The 20,463-nt window shown below is 43.9% G+C and overlaps 1 protein-coding gene across 1 annotated transcript in view; it reads left to right on the forward strand.

Annotated features, from left to right (window-relative positions):
* ITPR1 (inositol 1,4,5-trisphosphate receptor, type 1) overlaps nt 1-20,463 on the forward strand; it is a 355,819-nt gene that overhangs the window by 8,656 nt on the left and 326,700 nt on the right. The window contains exons 3-4 of the mRNA XM_011937251.1: nt 14,470-14,577; nt 19,341-19,411. Coding sequence (XP_011792641.1) covers nt 14,486-14,577; nt 19,341-19,411 — 163 coding nt within the window. The 5' untranslated portion in view covers nt 14,470-14,485. The remainder of the gene's footprint in view (nt 1-14,469; nt 14,578-19,340; nt 19,412-20,463) is intronic.

Raw genomic sequence — 20,463 nt, forward strand, 5'->3', positions numbered from 1 at the left:
ACAGCTTAAAAGCATCCCAGGCACATATTTCTGAACAGAAAAAGCTGATAGGACACCCAGACGATGGACGTTCATTTGTTTGCCTTGTTGTGTGTGTGTATGTTCTGCCTTATGTGTCCCTCCCCACCTGCCTCTGTCCACCTCGCCAAATCCTTCTATTCCTTAGGGCCCAGCCCAAATGCTTCGTCCTCTGGGAAGCTTTTTCTGATACTTGAAAATCTGTCATTCGAAACTCCAGGGCCCTGAAACCTATTTTCCTTATGGGCCTTTTGTTTTTTTAACTCATAAGAATACCTGGCACACAGGAAGTGCTTACACAATTAAGTAATTTGTATATATGTTTTTTTTCTCCCTTTGAAGGCTGCTTGGAAAAACTAATTTTTTGTATCCCTCTCCTTTTTTTTTTTTTTTCTTTGAGAAGAAGTCTCGCTCTGTCACCAGGCTAGAGTGCAGTGGCATGATCTCGGCTCACTGCAACCTCCGCCTGCCGGGTTCAAGCGATTCTCCCGCCTCAGCCTCCTGAGTAGCTGGGACTACAGGCATGTGCTACCATGCCCAGCTAATTTTTGTATTTTTAGTAGAGATGGGATTTCACCATGTTGGCCAGGATGGTCTTGATCTCTTGACCTCGTGACCTGCCCACCTTGGCCTCCCAAAATCCTGGGATCCACTGCGCCTGGCCCCTGTACCCCTCTCCTGATTAAATATTTCTTAAACTGGCATCTTTCTTTGAAAAGCCTTACAGCCAGGCATCATGGCTCACGCCTGTAATCCTAGCACTTTGGGATGCCAAGGTGGGTGAATGACCTCAGGTCAGGAGTTTGAGACCAGCCTGGCCAACATGGTGAAACTCCATCTCTACTAAAAATACAAAAAAAATTAGCTGGGCATGATGGCGGACACCTGTTGTCCCAGCTACTTGGGCAGCTGAGGCAGGAGAACTGCTTGAACTCGGGAGGTAGAGGTTGCAGTGAGCTGAGATGGCACCACTGCACTCCAGCCTGGGTGGCAGAGTGAGACTCCATCTCAATAAAAAAAAAAAAAAAAGAAAAGCCCTTTATTGCAGAGGGTGATGTGAGGACTGTGAAGCGATATATTAAGCATTTCCTTTTGATAGCTTTTGAGGTGTTGTTTAGTACAACTCTAGAGGACATTCGTCTTGGGAAACTGTTGAGTATTCATAAAAGGTAGCGGAAAAATCAGGTAGTGAAACCAAGCTGCTCTCAGGTCATAATGGTGTTGCCCTGGTGAGCCACAGGATAGGGACTCCGCAGTACCGAGTGTTGACTGCTTCTTGGGTAAGGGGCAAAACATGGAACATCTGTGCATCTGTTTCCTCTTCTGTAGAATAGGTGTAAAAATAAAAATACCTGCTTCGGGTCATTGCTGCCGAGTTGTCTAAAAACAAATGTTTGCAGAAGGCCTTACAGATAAAAAACAAAGCAAAACCTATCTATGTCCTAGAGCAGTGGTTCTCAGTGGGGACAGGGAGGGTGATTTTGCCCTCCAGGGGACATTTGGTATCATCTGGAGACATTTTTGGTGGTTCTGTCTGGCAGGCAGGGGTGGGGTGCTACTGGCATTTTGTGAACAGAGGCCAGGGATGCTGCTCCACAGTGCACCGGACAGCCCCCCCACCCCAACACACACACACACACACACACACACACACACACAAAACGGAGAACTCTCTGCCCCAGAATGTCAGTAGTGAACAGGTTGAGAAACCCTGTCCCTGAGTGAATTTTTCAGGCTTGGTGAGACTTTTATCCCTCTCTGAGGATACTGACCCAACTTGATTTGCTGTTTTTTTGAGGTTTGGGCTGTGTGGGCAGAGGGGTGTCTTTTCAGGCTGGGACTGACTTCAACTTTTTAACAAAATAAGACCCCCCCCCGCCCCCTCCCAAAAACCAAAAAACCAAAAAGACACTGGCCTTGGTATCTGGAGCCCTGTGGTCTAGCTTTGGCCACTCGTCGGGTGTGTGACCTCCAAGAAATCACTGGGCCTCAGGTTTGTTTTTTCTACCCATAAAATAAGGAGTTTTAGCTAAATGCTCTCCACTCACCAAATCTGCAGCTCTCTGCCTTGGAAATGTTGAGCTTTTGGTTGGCTTCTCTTACTTTGGCCTTAAAGAGTAGAAGCCATGAGACCGAATGTCAGAGCGGGCATCTTTTTTGAGAAATAACTGTAGATACTATACCTGGTTGGGGAAAAGGTTATTTAGCAGACATGTCTGAAAAAGCGAGTAGGTTAATTTTTGTGTGTGTATGTGTGTGTGGCAGGGGGAATGGAGAATGAGCAACGTTGTATTATACTAGAGAATCATTCCTCCAAACTTCAGATTTACAGCTGCTATTTCTGGGATGTCATGAAGGGCCTTGCTTAAAGTTGAAACTTCTGAGTTGGTGACTTCCTTTGGGACTGCCTGAAAACGAAAGCAGAATACGATTTTCTATGCTCCCAGAGAATTGCTTTTTGCAAGAGAATAAATTATCTGATGATGGGAACACGCTGCATTTCTGAGGACGATCTGATTAGCAGCTAGTGGGACAAGAAGGCAAGGAGGGGGAGCTGTGTGAAAATGTGTGGGGAGGAGGGTGGCATTGTGTCCAAGTCAAAAATGTGCTGTTCATCCTCATTTCACAATAAAGATGATATCGCCAAGCATCTTTGCTCAAAGGAAGTCCAAAATTAACCCTGAGAGTGCCCAGGAACAGAAGCAGAGACGGTTGTAAAGGGAGCCTTTTTCTCCCTCTTGAACAAGTCAACCGTAAATGTGTTAGGTTTTCTCTACCCCGTATTTACAGCCATATTACCATATATGTACCTGGGTGAGGACATCGCAGGGAGACTTGTGCTCACTCTGGAGGGAGTTTCCTTGGCCTCTTGCCAGGAGATTGATCAAATGCCAGCAGCTCTTCCTTTTCCTGGGCATACTCCTTTTTTTCCTGTGAAAGACCTCATGGTTTGCTGGGCTTGGCCCATCGTTAACCTGCCCTGCTGGGTACTGCTTGACCTAAAAAGTGAAACGGTACCTTTTTGTCTTCATCCTTATCTACGGTTCTGAGGGGCCAACCGCCTTAAGGCCTTTTGGCTCGCCAGGTGTTTTGAGCAAAAGCCCTGTGTGTAAGCCCCTCTCTTTGCACCTAACTTTAAAGGAAGCTTTTTTTTTTTTTCTTTTTTTTTGAGAAGGAGTTTTCCTCTGTCACCCAGGCTGGAGTGTAGTGGAATGATCTCAGCGCACTGCAATCTCCACCTCCCAGGTTCAAGCAATTCTCCTGCCTTGGCCTCCCAAGTAGCTGGGACTACAGGCACAAGCCACCATGCCTGGCTAACTTTTGTATATTTAGTAAAGATGGGGTTTCGCTATGTTGGCCAGGCTGGTCTCGAACTCCTGACCTCAAGTGATCCACCCACCTCAGCCTCCCAAAGTGTTGGGGTGACAGGTGTGAGTCACTGTGCCTGGCCTTGAGGAAGCTTTTTGATTTTTATTATTTTTAAAGCAAGCAGCAAGAAAACCAGCGCCAAAGGACTTTGGCAAGGGGCTTTTGTCTTTTAGGAGGTGGAGGTAGTGTGGATATGCCAAGAAAGAACGGGGAAGGCTGATGGATTTCTTGTTGGCTACATTTTTTAGCAGAAGAATGACTGTCCAAATGCAGGTGCTTTGGGGCCAGGTGGCAAAGCTTGGCGACTGGAGATAGACGCAAAGGGTGCTGTGTGAGTGAGATGCTGGCATTCACTCCTCACCTGGCTGTGCTTTGCTGGTTCTGGTTTTATTAGGAATAGTGGGGAAAACATTCTGTTGGAGTTGGCATTGACATGTCCAGGTCAGTGCATCTCATGTATCCCTTTTGTATATTCACTTGTCATTTGAACTTTGCTGTTTTGGCAGAGCTGATCCTCTGCTGATTATAAGCCTAAGAAGTTTAGAAAGAGAAGTTTATGAGAATAGAAAATAGAACAGATTAGAAAGTAGAATTATGACAGCGAATAGGAATGCTTCCTGTGTCCCCCTTTCTATTTTCTTTTTCACAGTTAATTGTCATCATAACTATGAGATAAGCGCTCATTATCCCCATTCTGCAGATGAATAAATTGAGGGCCAGATAAGGGAAGTAACTTGATCGAGGTTACAAACTTCCCATTACATTTAGAATAGAAGGCCAACTTTTTACCCTGGCTTGTGAAGTCCTGATGGCTCTGTCTTCTCTACCCTGCCTTTAACCTGTACTTTCTTCCTTTCCCCATTAATGCTGCAGACATTGGGCTGGCTTTCTGTTTCTGGAATTTGCTAAGCTCTTTTCTGCTTTCAAGCCTTTGTACTAGCTGTTTGTTCTACCTAAAATGCTCTTCCGCCTGATTTTTTTTTTTTTTTTTTTTTGCATGACTGCCTCTATCTTGACTTTCAGGTCTTCGCTTAAACGTCTCATCTCGTTTTTTCTGACCAGCCAAAATTGCATTGTCACTTAATCATATCACCCAGTTTTAAAATTGTTTGCATGTGCTCGTCACTATCTGATTTGTCTTGCTTGTTTCATCTATTTCCTGTCTGCCCTCACTAGAACATAGGTATCGCGGGAGCAGGGACCTTGCGTGTCTTGCTTTGATCTGTATCCCCAGTACCTAGTGTAGTGGTGGCGTATAGTAGGTATCAATACATATGTTCTATAAGAAGGAAGATTTAAGTTTCAAATCGAGCAGTTCACTTTCTAGAGCCCTGGCTGTTCAGTTGTATATTTTACATTTTCGTCCTGTTAATATATAAAGTTTCCAAACTTATACAGTGAGAGTCCTAAGCATACAGTCGATGCCAGGGCAACTCTTAAAGAAAAGTTTATGGCAACAGTTTTCAAACTTCTGGCTCTCAGGAGCTCTTTACATGCCTAAAAACAATTCAGGACCCTAAAGGACTTCTATTGATGTGAGTTACATCTGTCTGTATTTACCATGTTAGAAATTAACACTGAGAAAATGAACACTGAAAAAATATTTTTAAAAACCCATTACACATTAACCTATTGACATATTTTTAATGAACAATAAGAATATTTTCCCAAACAAAAATTTTGTGAGAAGAGTAGCTTTTTTTTTTTTTTTTTTGCGAATCACTTTGAGATCTGGCTTCATAGAACATAGTTGGATTCACAGATCTTGTATCTGTTTCTGTCTTCAGTCTGTTGTTACATCATGTGCCTTGCAGCCTCTGGAAAACTTCACTGTACATGTGTGAGAGACTGAGTGAAAATGAAAATAATGCCTTGATGTTATTGTGAAAATAGTTTTGACCTTGAAGTTTCCCAGACCCTTGGGCCACCATTGAGGGCCACCAGCTCCTAGAGTACATAGGTAATTTGAAATGTGGGGTTGTGGCATGGAACATTAGAGAGAGGGAGAAATTGAAGGCTTAAGTGACAGAGTGCAACTGACCATCTCTAAGTCTGGATATTGTATCAGATCTTCCTGTTCAGAAATAAATGCACGGGGATACTTTTCAGTTGTTTTTGTAACAAAGCAAAATAGTTGTTTTGCTTCCTAGTTAAAGCTCCTTCTGAAATGCAAAGGAAAGCTAAGAATGTGGAAGCTAGTGGTACTTGTCTTATGTTCATCTTTTTCTTAGGAGCAAGATTATACCAAGCAGTCCAGAAGCTCTGCAGTGGGATGGGTCATTAAAAAATTATAAAGCATAGGTTCCTCTCTGTGTCTGAGAATAGCAGCTTCAAGTGTAACTTCCTTTATAACTGTTAGTCTCCAACCCTTACTTGGTTCTTTTTGTAGCTTTTGGCCTCAGATGAAGTTGTGTCCTACAATAGAAATTAGATTGATGCCTATTGCTCTTAGGTTCTGTCATAACTGGTGTTTAAGGAACCAGGGTAGAAGCTTTTAATAATAGATGAGCTATATTCTGTGCTAGCCAGCTTCGCTGTTTAAGGAGGTTAAATGATTACGAATTCAGGTCTCTGGGGGAGTATTTTGCATGTGTCTTGGGTCAGTGATATTTAAGATTTTCACTGTTAAGGTAATTGTGTGGTAAAATAGAGAGGAGCTTGGTCATCAGGAAATTAAAGGTGCACTGTGGGGAGGAGGTGAGGGGGTGCAGGCATGGCAGGGGATCTGAAGTACCTGATTCTCATGCTTAGAAGGGTCTCATTTAAGGTCAGACTGTCAGCGGGACTGCCCTGCCTCCCTATTACTGAAAGTCAGACTGTTCCGCCCCAGTAGCCAGGCGACTTCATCTTAATTAAACATAGGAGGCTTGCCTTTGTGTCTTGGTAAAAACTGGCAGGTCTGTGGTTTTGGTGTCCCTTAACTAGTATAGAGTTAGTTTCTCATTTCCTCTCAAGCCTGTCCACCCTTGAGGATTAAGTGATCCCTTAGGTAACTTCTTGGTTAATGAAGTATTCTACTTTAGCCTCAGTTTCGGGAGTTGTTAACTTTTAAATTCGGAATTCTGTGTAGGCGAAAATCGAGTTTTCTTTTTTTTTTTTTTTAAATGAATGTAATGCAATTAGTTAAGTGTGTGCAGGAGAAATAATAGATGGAAAAATTTCAATAAATGAGTTTTCTGCCACAGTCAAATGAGTGAGTTTTCTATCACACTAAAAGCTTTTAGAAAAAAAAAAAAAATTCCAAACCTATCTTGAGCTGCTGCTTAAAATTAAATGAACATATTTCTTTTTTAGTGAGGCTGTGCTTTGGCCTGTTTTAACACCAAAGTGGAAGAGGTTCTAAATATTGAATTACTATCCCTTTGAAGAGGTTTCTACCACCCCCACTGCCAGCAGGGGACCTAGATTGATGTTAGAAGGCGGGGGAGTTGAGTTGAGGTCTGGCCAGCTTGGGTATTGTGAGTTTGGGTACTGAAAAACAACAGTACTTTGGAGATGCTGTCCAAGTATCAGCCACCTCGTGGGCTTACAGAGGACTAAAACATTTCTGGGATCCTTGTTTCTCCAGATGTATTTCCTACCGTATTGACCAGATAAGCAACATTCATCAAGTAGAAGAATCATATGACAGAGGTGAATGAAGACTATGAGGGAACAAAAACGAATGTTTTCATTTCAGACTCATTCAGACATACAGAAAATGAGCATAAAGGGCCAAGTATTGTGTTGACCACTTTATGTGAATTATTTGGTTTACTCCTTACAATGACCCTGAGAAATATGAAAGGTTGCCCCCTTTTTTACAGATAAGAGAGCTGAGGTTCAGAGAAGTTATGGAAGTTGCTTAAGGACACACAGCTGGTAATTTATGAGGTTAGAATTCAGACTCACATGTTCTGAGTCTGTTTCCAAGTGTACACTCTTGTCAGTACTCCAAGCCATTTTGGACATGTGGAGGGGATGGTCAATGGGGATAAAGGTTACAGTATCTTTCCAGGGATAAAAGTTAGATATTTTGTTTCTTGCTTCCAAATTTCTCATAGAAATCTATTGAAAAGGGCCAGGTAGGCCTCTGTTCTTCTTGATCCAACACTGTAAATTTGGCTTTAATTTGTTTTGGAAAACAGTCACCTAAAAAACAAACCAGGTGTGGTGGCTCATGCCTGTAACTTCAGCACTTTGAGAGGCGGAAGCAGGAGGATTACTTGAGGCCAGACTTCAAGACCAGCCTGGGCACCACAGTGAGACCTTGTCTCTACAAAAATAAGAATGAAAAACTTAGCCAGACGTGGTGGTATGCACCGGTAGTCCTAGCTGCTCAGGAGGCTGAGGTGGGAGGATCACCTGAGCCTGGGAGGTCAAGGCTACAGTGAGCTATGATTGCACCACTACATTCCAGCCTAGGTGACAGACTGACACCATGACTCTAAAACAAAACCAGTATAAACTCTTCTAGGCAGCAGATAAGATGGCACTAAAATGACACTGAACCCATGTATGACTGCTTGCTGTATCCCAGGTACTACCAGGTACTAGGATGCAACAGGGAAGAAGACAACTAAGGTTCTTGCCCTCATGAGTTTGCAGTCTAGTGGAGAAGACAAACAAGTGAATAAGCAATGTTAGGACAGTGGTAGTAGACCCAGCTTGCTATATAGAAGAGTATATTGGAAACATATAACCCAGATTTGGGAGGTCAGAGAGGGTTTCCCAGAGGTGGAGACATCAAACTGGCACTGTGAAGGTGAGTGGCAGTTAGCCACAAGTGGTGGTGGGGGAGGGAGGGAGATACCTCAGGCTGCAGAGACAGCATGTGCAAAGGCCCGGGGAACAGAGCATGATGGGGGGCCTGGAAAAAAATCATTATGTCTGGCGTATGGAGAGCAGGGGGAAAGGTAGGCAGGGCTAGATCATGAAGAGCTCCAAAGAGATGTTGGAAGGTTTTAGGCGGGGAAATGATATGGTCTGATTTATGTTTCTAAAATATCATGCTGGATGTTGTATGCAGAATAGATTGAGAAGGAAAGACAGATTCAGAGAAATGAGTAGGAAGGCCTTAGGGAGTCCAGTTGAGAAATGATACTGGCTGAGACTCAGGTTAGCAGGGGCAGAGGAGCTAGAAGATTCAAGAGAGACAGTAAAGCTTAAAGTCAGCAAAAATTGATGCTGGATTAGACTTTTTCATTCATTTATTCAACAGATATTTACTGAATACCTACTATGTGCTAGGCATTGGTGTTTGGAATACAGTTGTATATAAAACACATCACACACAGACCTCTAGAATACAACTTGTGCCTTGTAGGGTGTCAGACAGGAACTGCACAAATAAATGGGAACTTGTAACTGAGATGAAGGCTAGGAAGGAGAGATCCATGGTGCAGAGTTTATAAGAGTAGAATTTAACTTCATCTGAGGGGATGGGGAAGATTTTCTGGTGGGAATGGTAGTTGAATTTAGAGCTGGAGGGTGACTTGGCTATAATTAGAGCAAGGGGTGGGGTAGGGATGAGAGTGTTGTGGGCTTGAGAAAACAACACAGGCAAAGGCCCTGTGGCAGGGAACATGAGAGAGGGAAGACTGGAGGAGCCACCAGGCTTTGCTGGTGGTCACTGAGAAATGGCTATGAAGGAGGAACAGATTGGGCAGGCAGGTAAATTGTTTTTGGTACATTGAGATGCTGTGAGCCACCAGGAGCAAAACTCTAGTAGCTGTGGGTCATGAAAGACAGACTTGGGAATCCTCGTCATGTAACAGTGACTGGAGCCAGCAGAGTGGACGAGAAGACCAGGAAAGGTCTAGAGAAGGCAGAGAGCAATACAGATTCTGAAGAGCAGCTCTGGCTTCTCTTCCCCAAAGAGATCTCTCTGCATTTGTTTTTTTCTTTATTTGCACCTTTCTTGGGAATAGAATCAAATCCTCCCTGCCCCCCCCCCCTTTTTTATGCACAGCTCTGGGAGCAGTTTCAATACAGGGCAAAGGGAAACTCAGCCAGAGGGTGGTGTGAGGCTCAACAAAGCTGCCACAGCCCCTCTGCAAGAGTATCTCCCAGAGGCAGTGATCTACCTTTCTTTGCCTTGGCCAAAGCCACCTTGGAAGAACCCTGGTTTAACAGGTGCTTCCACCCATCAGAATGGTGGCGGGTGGCGGTGGCGGTCTAATAGGAATAGCATATATTGATGGCACACCTACTTCATGCCCGATGCTTTGCTGAGTGTTTTGTAAACACCATCTTGCTGAACCTCATGTCAGCTTGCTGAGGTAGGTGCTCTTATTTTCCCCATTTTACAGCTGGGAAAAGCGAGGCTTAGGGAAGTTCTGGAACTTGCCTGAAGTTCAGTGAGTAAGTGGCAGAGCTGGGGTTTGAACCTGGGCACTTTGACTCTGGAGCCTCAGTTCCTGCCTGCTATGGGCTGAGAGGTGCTCTTCACGTCATGCTGCATCAGGAATTGCGGGGAGGATGGTGGTGCTTTGTGAAAAGAAGCAAAGCCTTAAGGAGAAAAAATCTAGATAGCATTCACATATGCAGAGGTCTTAGATGCGTCAGAGGACAGATGAATAGCAAAAGTTCTGGCAGGCAGCTGTCCTTTGTGGGGCTAAGGGAGGGGACAGGAGTAATTGTTTTATTGTTTTCACAGGCAGGGTCTTGTTCTGTTGCCCAGGCTGGAGTGCAGTGGTACGATCACAGCTCACTGCAGCCTGGGGCTCCTGGGCCCGAGTGATCCTCCCAAGCAGTTGGGATTACAGATGTGTGCCACCATGCCCTGCTAATGTATTTTTATTTTTATTTTTTGTAGAGATGGGGTCTGGCTGGTCTCAAACTCCTTGCTTCAAGCCATCCTCCTGCCTTGGCTGTTTAAAATGTGATGACAGGCATGAGCCACTGTGCCTAGTTTAGGAGTAATCATTTGAACAAGGCTGTTTGAACATAGAGTAGGCTCTATTGCCCAGTGAGACCATCCATAGGCAGCATGATGGGGAGATTCCATGATTGGGCAGGAGGTGGAATTACATGCTTTACAGGGTTCCTTCCAACTTTTATTCCATGATTCTGTGTTTTTTGAAAGGCTAGAATGCTCTGTGGCTGGGAGTTGAGTGTAATTCACTATTGTTCACCTTTTTTCATCAGGAGAATTAGGAAGAATAAATTATCTTCCCTGAAGTAAAATCTGTCATCATGGTTCATATAGGAGTTCATTTGTTATGATACACATATGGCTTTTTAAACAGGGGATTCTTTACTGAGTTTAAATTTTGATGCCCTGGAATGTTTCAGAATTCCACTTTGTCTTTCATGGAAGAAAAATAAAAATAATGAGCATAGAGCAATTTCAAGTATGTCAGCCACTGTACCGGGTGCTTGTCAAGCATTATTTCGTCCATTCCTCACCACAGCCTCTTGAAGTGAGTATTATCCCCATTTAACAGAGGAGGAAATGAAAGCAGAGAGGTGGCTATGGGCTCCTAATAATAAGCTAAATAATAATAAGAATAAGAAGAAGAACTGAGGGACAGAGAGCCAGGGTGGAGCGCAGGAAAGCCTGCCCTTGTGTATGTCAGGCATGGCTTGTCAGCAGAGTCCCGGGTGTCCATAAGCGTTTGAAGTTCCGCAGCTCCATGGCAGGTTGGCGCCAGCTCTGTTTTCTCTGAGGTGGTCCTTGTCATGGTGTGAGTGACACAGGAGCCCTGAGTGCAGCTGCTAGAAGTTCACAGGCACAAATGGTCCATGATCAGATAAAAAGGCGGGCTCTCCCACCCAGCTCTGAACAACAGGAAGTCTTCCAGAAGATTGCTCCTAGGCCCATCGCTTCTGGGGCTGACTTTCCACCTCCACCCCCCCAGGCCACAGAGGCCTATTCTGTTGACTTTCCCAACCTTTGTTTTTCCTTCCAGGACATCGCTGATAATTGCACTAAAACCTATCCTCCTCCCCTCATCTCCTTCCTCCACTTCACTAAGGGGAGGCTAGAGGAGATCTCCAGAGGTTTCTAGCTAGACCAGCCAGCTTTCTGCCCAGTCCTTTGTGAGGGGAATTATCACATGAGACCCCTGGGGAAGGATCTGTCCTCCCCTACTTTTTGGTTGTTTTTAATCAGTACCCCTGGTGGATTGCCCAGAGGATCATTACCTGTGGTGGGTGGACTGGCCTGTGATTTCAGGGGGAGATGTAAAATGTAGCTAAAGGTTACTTGTTCAGTTATCTTGGCCACTTAATAAGTATCTTGGTTAGAAGATGCTTATTTTTTTTTTCTGACTTCTGAAAGTGTTACAGAGCCATGGTAGAAAAATTAGAAAACAGAATTGTGCATAAGAAGAAACTTGGTTCTCTGTAATCATCTGGAGTATAAGAACATTTAACATTTTAACCTGTGTTCCCAGGATCACTGTTGATAAACACCTCCACTGAAGAGTCAGATAGACCTAGGTCGGGTGCGGTGGCTCATGGCTGTCATCCCAGCACTTTGGGAGGCTGAGGTGGGCAGATCACTTGAAGCCAGGAGTTCAAGACCAACCTGGCCAACATGGCAAAACCCCATCACTACAAAAAATACAAAAATTTAGCTAGGCTTCGTGGTGGGTGCCTGTAATCCCAGCTACTCAGGAGGCTGAGGCAGGAGAATCGCTTGAACCTGGGAGGTAGAGGTTGCAGTGAGCTGAGATCGCACCACTGCACTCCAGCCTGGGCAACACAGCAAGACTCCATCTAAAAAGAAAATGTCAGATAGACCTGGGTTATAACAACCCTGGTCCTCCTGCTTGCTAATTATATGTGACGTGAGCATCTTACCTCTCTGTATTACACCTCAGTGTCTTCAACAACAAAATGGCAATAATGGTAGGTGCCTACCTCCTGCTGTGGTCATGAGGATTCACTAAGAGAACATTTGTAAAACACTCAGCACTGTGGTGGGCATGAGAAATCCTTGATAAATGCCAGCTATTATTATCAGAAAAGAAAATAATGCAGAACTGTGCTGTAGGAATGCAATGTCCAGACATCTATTGCAATGATCAGCTGCAAGCAACATGGGATACATCATGCTTTGTCACTCGAGGACACTGAATTGTCTGCTTCTTCCCATTAAGGGCCTGGAATCTTTCCACAAGGTATCCAGGTGGTGGAGATAGTTCACAAGACAGCAGGCATTTTCTGGCCTAGTCTCTACTGGGGCTGAATGCTTATCTGAAGGGTGATCCTGAAAGGAGAGCCTTAGTCACACTGGACAAGGCCCTAGCCCTCTTGCCGGAGCACATACCTGTTCTCCTGCATTTGGAAATTCCCTGGTGTCCTTTCGGGAGGCCAGGGTGTACAGACACAAATTTGGTCTGGCTCAAAATTCAAACAAATTGTCTTCTAATAATTGGTCTTAGAAGTATGCTGACTTCCTGACCCTTTAAGATAAAGTTTTACAATATAAGCACAGAGGGGAATATTAATCTCCCTTGAAGTTTTCCATTTGTGCCACCTTTCTGGATGCTGTTTAAAACATTGGTTTGCCTTTAGGTATAAAATATGTAGTTATGAAGAATTAACCAGTGACTGACATGATTCCAGAGAGTGGTACTTGGCAAACTGTCGTTCTGCACATTATTTGTGTGTCTTCCCTCAAGGTCTAGAGATACTGGCTCTTTCGTTTGAGAGTTTATTCTGTGTTCTCAGTTGCTGTCTCCCTCTGTAAATAAGTTCATGTTTAATGAAATGCTCTTTATCTCCCCTGCAATGTCTGGGTTGTTGGAGGGGAGGGAAGGGGATGACAAATTAGCTTTTCCCTGCAGCTTCTCACAAGCAGCGAACTGAGGTTCTTTAACATGAGTTTGCTTTCAATAGCTGACATTGCTGCTAAGGTAGGAGGTTGCTTCCTGAAGTGTCATGCTGATCATTGCTGCATAATTCTTCCCGAAAGAAAACTTGGCACCCAGAAAGCAATTGAAGCAGACATAATACTGTTCCACACCATTACAACTCTTGTGACTGTGTGGGGTAAATGGCTTCTGGAAGGGGAAGTTGAGTAAATTGATGGGTAAAGGGGTCTGGGTTTGGAGGAGGGGTGTTGGGAAAACCTGGGTTGCCCTGGGCATCTCCACACCAGGTGCCTGAGGAAACACGGGGTGATTAGCTGCAGTCCACACCAGCACCCAATCTTCCCACATAACTGAGTTTATTTTTTAAATGTCAATTTAGCTTTTTACAATTGGTTCCCACTCCTCAATATTTATGGCCCTGATGAAAGCTGTTTCTAGGAGTCACATCAATATTTTTGTTGATATTTATATGTGTTTGTGTGTTTAATGGTTTCTGGGCTATGTAGAGATTTCCTGAGACTTAAGAGCTTTTTGTAAGACTGCCTCTAAATAGCTGTGTGTTCCTGGGCAGGGAATCTTATTATTTTTACCCAAATACTGAAGGATCTGGGCCAGGTTCTGTCTAAAGGGTTTTCATCCTCTGGAAGTGTTTCTTGGTGAAGGATGAGAAGGAAAGACATTTAAGTAGCATTTGGGTGAAGTGCATACAGTTGTGGAATTCTTAAAAGGCCTAAAAGGCTGCTGGAAATTTGTGGTATTTATTACCAGGTTTCCTTTTATTAATGTCATTTTGTTGCTTTGGTACCTTAGCCTAGGCACTGTGGCCTTGCCAGAAGCAAGTTTTTGTACCAGGTGTTTCCTTCTGACTTAACATTCCCTGAGGCAAATTGAATATGTTAATGTTTCATAAGTCAGACTTTCCAAGTAACTCCCTAATCACTGCAAGGTTCTTGGCTGAGTTCCCTGTAGGCTTTCTACTCACTGCAGTTTTTATTATCAAGGGTCCTCAACTTGTAGAATCTGATTCAGGCATGGTTTTGTTAGAAACAAATGTTACTGTGGTTGGAATATCCTGAAATTAAATAATATACGGGGAAAAAATGTTGTTGCATATGTCCTTACTTGGCTCATTGAATTGCCTGCCTGTCAAACTCTTATTTAAATTTGGCTTTTAAGTAAGGCGCTTTGGAAAATTGAGCTAAGCCAACTCTTGGTGACTTTTTTCCCCCTCTGAGCATTTCCTTTCTTCTAACAATGTTGCATATTTTACTTTGTCTAGGATTTTCAAGAAAGACATGTCTGACAAAATGTCTAGCTTCCTGCATATTGGAGACATTTGTTCTCTGTACGCGGAGGGATCGACAAATGGATTTATTAGCACCTTGGGGTAAGAGCATGCAATTTCTTGTGTGGCAGGATTTGTTTAAGACATCATAACATCAGCTTCAAACTGATTTTTCTAGCATACGAACATTACCATTTTACTTGGCTTTCTAAATGCGGTTGAAATCACAAACACCAAATCCCATATTAGCCAAGTTTAACCTCTTATATAAAAACACAATTTTCTGTATATTTCTGAAAGAGTAAAACCTCATTATTTAGGACACTATTCTGAGTTGATTAAAATTTGCTCTTCCTTTCTATATAAAAGGGAGTGCCTTTATTCCACTATGGAGTACAGTTTAAATGAAATAAAGTGTAAGGATGAATATTTACAGAGCCCAAAGAAGTGCTTTTTAGTTTTGTAAAGGCTCTTCTTTTTCAAATAGTGACTCCTTTATAATATAAGCAAAGACCAAACCTCCTGGGCTGCCTATCTTTTTTCTTTGAAGCAGACATTTCCTACTTTATGTTGCTGTATGCATTTGAAAATTATAAATTGCATAAAGTTCTATAAATCAGATTTTTGCTCTTTTGTGCTTTTTTCCCAATCTTTATACAACTTTTAAGGGTATAAATATATTTCATAATGTACTCATTTGATTATCTTCTCCCTTCTCCTCCTACGCCTATTGTCTAGAAGAGGAAATGAGAGGTGAAATAGTCCCAAAGGCAGACAGAAGCAGAATGGAGAATCAAGATGGTTAACTCCAAAATAGTTACGAATGGTCTATATTGTCTTTGTGTAGAAAGGAGTAGTGAGGCCCCCGGGTGGCATTGTTGTATTTGGCAAGAGCTGGTCTCAAATAAATTGGGGGAAGGAAGACCAGCAGCTTCTCCAAGAACCTCATTTTTACAGCAGCTAGACCTTCCTTTTAATTACAGCTATTATTTAAAGCATGCTTGTTTTCTGGTATTTGTGCAGAATGAGTATTCCTAGGCTGTCATGCAGGTTACTCCACACTCAGGGAGCAAATTATTATAGATACAGAATTATAGCTCAATTAGACTTGTGCTCCCACTGCAGAGAGATTTTGTTTCAAATGTCATCTAGTGAAAAGAAGTCATCCATGACTGCCTGATCATCAGATCCAGTGACTTTCTACATTTGACCTCTCTCCATTGTGGACCTACCCTTAACAATTTATCTTCTGTGGCTTTTGGCAAAGAGGCCTCCTTCTGCCCTGCCCCTGACTGTCCCTCCTTTCTTCATGGTTGGCTCCTTCCTCTTTTCATCGTCTGTGGTTGACTCTTTTACCCTCTTCTTATTTTCAGCAATGACAGCAACAGTAATAAATGAAAAGCACTAAATGAGCCCAGTGGGTATTTGCTGTGTGCTAAGCATTATGCTAAATACTGTGCCTACATCTTCCTTAATTCTCACACAACTGTCTATGGTGAACACTCTCATCATTACCATTTGTGGAGGCAAAAGTTTTGAGCTTCAGAGAGGCAAAGTCACTAACCCAAGATTTCACAGCTCAGAAAATTCCAGACTGCAAGGCTAGGGCTGCCAACAGTTGTTCTCTGCAGGCCAGCTTCTCTCTTTCCGGCTTCCTTGTCTGCCCACAGCTCTCCCCCCTCCTTGACTGTGCACAGCCTCTATCTGGATGCCGGGTTAAACCTCAGCCCACTCTATGCCCATGTTTCCCCTGGGGGTCTTGATCTCCCAGTCACTCAGGTACCTCCTGAGCCCCTGAGATCTTAGTACCTTCTTTCTCTTCCAGGGCATCCCTTCTTGAAAGTCATATAAATTGCTTTTTAAGTGTTTTCCTCAAACATTGCAAACAAATTAATGATGAGTCCCTCCTGCCCTTTTAAAGTGAGGAGGGCTTCATTTTGAACTTTGGGCTGCTAATACTTTATTGAGATGAATACTTTATTTTCTCAATTACTTGCACATATTTGAGGATAGCAGTGTAAAAATGGGATTGGAAAGAAAGTTTGACAACCCTTCCTGTTTTTAATATTTTTAGCATTTATGGAGGACCTGTTGTGGACTACAATGAGTGACTGCCAGTCGTTATGGGACTCACTGTGTCGCACTCCAGCCCCATCCCATTTATATAGATGGTGATTACCTCCAAATGACTTCATCTACTGATTGAACTTTAGAACTCCAATAGGATCTTGGAGGGCAAGTGTGTATGTGTGCACACTACTCAGCGGCATGCTTCTGAATTGCCTTTTTAGCTTGTTAAAAATAAAGGTTCAGTTTGGTGCGATAGCTAACACCTGTAATCTCAGCTTCTTGGGAGGCTGAGATGGGAGGATCGTTTGAGGCCAGGAGTTCAAGACCAGCTTTTAAGACCAGCCTGGGCATCATAGCAAGAACCTTGTCTCTTTAAAAAAACAAGGTGGGGGGATTCTTGGGCCTCATCCTATAGCACAGCTTTAGTAAGCTGGGTTGACAGAGTCCTGGTGTCAGTATATTTGGAAACAGTAAGTCTGATGAACATCCCCCTCATTAAGAATCCCTGAGACCAACTTTCATTTTACAGATGAAAAAACTGAGATCAGTAGGGGTAAAATGCCATAGTCATGATCATGCCGCTAGTAGGTGGCAGAGTGCCATCTACAATTCATTTGTCTTCTGAGCTCGACTGGGGCTCCTCTTACCACTTCCTCCCCATTTGAGAACTTGATGATTTATTTATTTATTTTTTTCTTGAGACGGAGTCTTGCTCTGTCACCAGGCTGGAGTGCAGTGGCGTGATCTCAGCTCACTGCACCCCCTGCCTCCTGGGTTCAAGCGATTCTCCTGCCTCAGCCTCCCATGGAGCTGGAACTACAGGTGCACACCACCATGCCCAGCTAATTTTTGAATTTCTAGTAGAGACAGGGTTTTGCCATGTTGGCCAGAATGGTCTTGATCTCTTGACCTCATGATCCGCCCGTCTCGGCCTCCCAAAGTGCTGGGATTACAGGCGTGAGCCACCACACCTGGCCATGAGAACTTCATGATTTTTTAACCTAGCCCTACGTTGGATTCTGAGCCCACGCTGTCAAGCATTATGTTAGCTCTGGGGGGGGCATTACTGTACTTACACTTACAGGAGCTCAGGGTGGGGTTGTTTTTTTTTTTTTTTTGAGACAGAGTCTTGCTCTGTTGCCCAGGCTGGAGTGCAATGGCCGGATCTCAGCTCACTGCAAGCGCCGCCTCCCGGGTTCACGCCATTCTCCTGCCTCAGCCTCCCGAGTAGCTGGGACTACAGGCGCCCGCCACCTCGCCCGGCTAGTTTTTTGTATTTTTTAGTAGAGACGGGGTTTCACCATGTTAGCCAGGATGGTCTCGATCTCCTGACCTCATGATCCGCCCGTCTCGGCCTCCCAAAGTGCTGGGATTACAGGCTTGAGCCACCGCGCCCGGCCAGGGTGGGGGTTTTATATATGTATATTCTGCTCTTGATTTTTACATGAGAACTCAGGCCATTGGCTACACTGTGCCTCTTGTTGATACAGTGAGATCTTGTGTCGTGAAGCTGAAGGAGGCAAACTGCTGGTGGGATACCATGGACACTATGATTTACCTACCAAATAAATACTGAGCTGCCAGCCTTGGGCATCTTGTGGCCTTCATGGAGCTGGTAGCCTGGTGTACCTTTGGAGTCTCCGTCAGTGAGGCTGGGAGGACGGAGGAGAGGCAGAGAGTGTCTGGAGCAGGAAAGGCTTGGGGGCCTTTGTGGAGAAGGTGGGGTTCTTAATCTGAGTCCTGAAAGACAGGCAGGACTTTAGGAGATAAAAGGGAATGTTGGAGAATAGAACAGTAAGGGTAAAGGCTGAATATTTAATGGTACCTCGCATTTGGGATAAGAGGAGATAGCACAGATGAATGGAGGAACCCTGGAAAACCATAGCATGTTAGCTGGGAACAAGTGCAAGTTCTGTGGTCACTTGGAAGATTAGCCAGTTCTATCAGTACCGGTTTTAGGAGCTTGGACAAGTTGTGTAACTTCTCAGAGTCTCAGTTCCCTCATCTGTTCAAAAATATATTTTTAAGTGGTTCTTCTAAAAGAATTGTGCAAGTTAGACTTAGCAGTCAGGACTTTAAATACTGAGTCTTTATGTAATGTGGGCCTATTTATTTGTAATTTTTTTTGTACTTTCCCCACTAGTTGCTTTTGATGCTCCAGAGTCCTTTCATGTCTTCATGAGTGTGCACTCATGGTTCTCTCCACCTGGAAACGCTCCTCTCTAGCCTCCCACATCTATGTCGACTCTTCCAGTAGTTCCATTAGAACTTCCTCTGTCTGCAGCTTCTCGGATGACCTCAGGCACAGTTCGCTTCTGGCTGTTGTTTTTTTTCTTCCTTCTCTTACAGCCCTTAGATTGTATTCTCCTTATCAGTTTGTTCTTAGGCTCCTGCACTAGCCTTGAGCTCCCAAAGGGCAAGGGCCTGGCTCATCTTCACCAGGCACAAAGTCAGCTCCTCAGTTACCCTTAGTTGAATGCAACGGCCCCTTGCTTTGTCTCGCGACTTCAGTCACCTTGCATGCTATACTCAAGTCTCCCATGGACGTGGTTATGGGAAAGGAGCCACAGAAAACAGTAGCTTAACGTGTCCTTCACAGAACAGAACCCTGGGCTTTTGGATTAGGTTTAGATCCATGCATAGGAAGCCTCTAGTGTAAAGAGTTCCTGGCAGGAGAATATGGCAGTCTAAATGTTGCACAGGAAAAGCCCTGAGATATCTGATTTTTGCATGGTGCTAAGAGTTTCATTTTCATACACTTAACTTGACAGAGCATTTATCTGTCTTCTTTACAGCCTGGTTGATGATCGTTGTGTTGTACAGCCAGAAACCGGGGACCTTAACAATCCACCTAAGAAATTCAGAGGTAAGGTGGTAGCTTTCCTGGAGTGGTCACCTTGACTCACTTGAAAATTCATGAAGTGTGTTGGGGTGTGTGTGTGTGTGTGTGTGTGTGTGTGTTTATAAGCAAGATAGGCTTATTTACTTTTCAGAGTATGATTTCAGTTCTAAGCTTTACAACTTCTTGAAAAATGCATACATAAATTTACTATCAAGATTGTGATGTCTTTTACTGGGTCCTTAATTTGTCTATTGAATATGTGTTGACAAGTGCTAATTCAGTTTAAAGTCTTACATTTGTACGGATATTTCTTCAAACAAATAGGATTTATGGATCTAGTCTCAGGGAATAGTCATTATTTTAGCGGATCTCACTGTCCCTTTGGGGATGCTGATATTCTTAGATACCTTCTTTAAGAGGTGTCTAATGATACCTCACTGAACATCTCACTGGAGTGAAACGTTCTTAATTATTACGCTTGTTTTTTGAGTTAAAAGATGTAGGCAGGCTGGGCGCGGTGGCTCACGCCTGTAATCCCAGCATTTTGGGAGGCTGGGGTGGGCAGATTGCTTGAGACTGCGAATTCGAGACCAGCCTGGGTAACATGGTGAAACCCTGTCTCTACTAAAAATACAGAAATTAGCTGGGTGTGGTAGCATGCACCTGTAGTTCCAGCTACTCAAGGGGCTGAGGTTGGGAGGATCACCCGAGCCTGGGAGTTCCAAGCTGCGGTGAACCGAGATCTCACCACTGTACTCCAGCCTGGGGGACAGAGTGAGACCCTGTCTCAAACACAAAAACAAAGAAAAGGCATAGGCAGGGCAGCTTTTCTACCCAAATTAGTTTTTTCTTTAGGCCTCCTGAATTTCGTATCTTTCTCCAAAGGTAACTGAGTTTACTGTAGGAGGTCTTTGAAGTACACTTGGTGTCTTAGATGATAAACATTTGTTTTTCTTTTCTGTTCTTGTGGTTGGTGGTCCTCAGCTCTAGCCACATATCAGGATTATCTGAGGGAGCTTTTAAATTAAATAGATGCTTGGGGCTCCACTGTAGAGCTTAGGACTTAGGGATCCACT

The sequence above is a fragment of the Colobus angolensis genome, unplaced genomic scaffold (assembly GCF_000951035.1).
Source record: "Colobus angolensis palliatus isolate OR3802 unplaced genomic scaffold, Cang.pa_1.0 Scaffold160, whole genome shotgun sequence".
NCBI classification, from domain to species: domain Eukaryota; kingdom Metazoa; phylum Chordata; class Mammalia; order Primates; family Cercopithecidae; genus Colobus; species Colobus angolensis.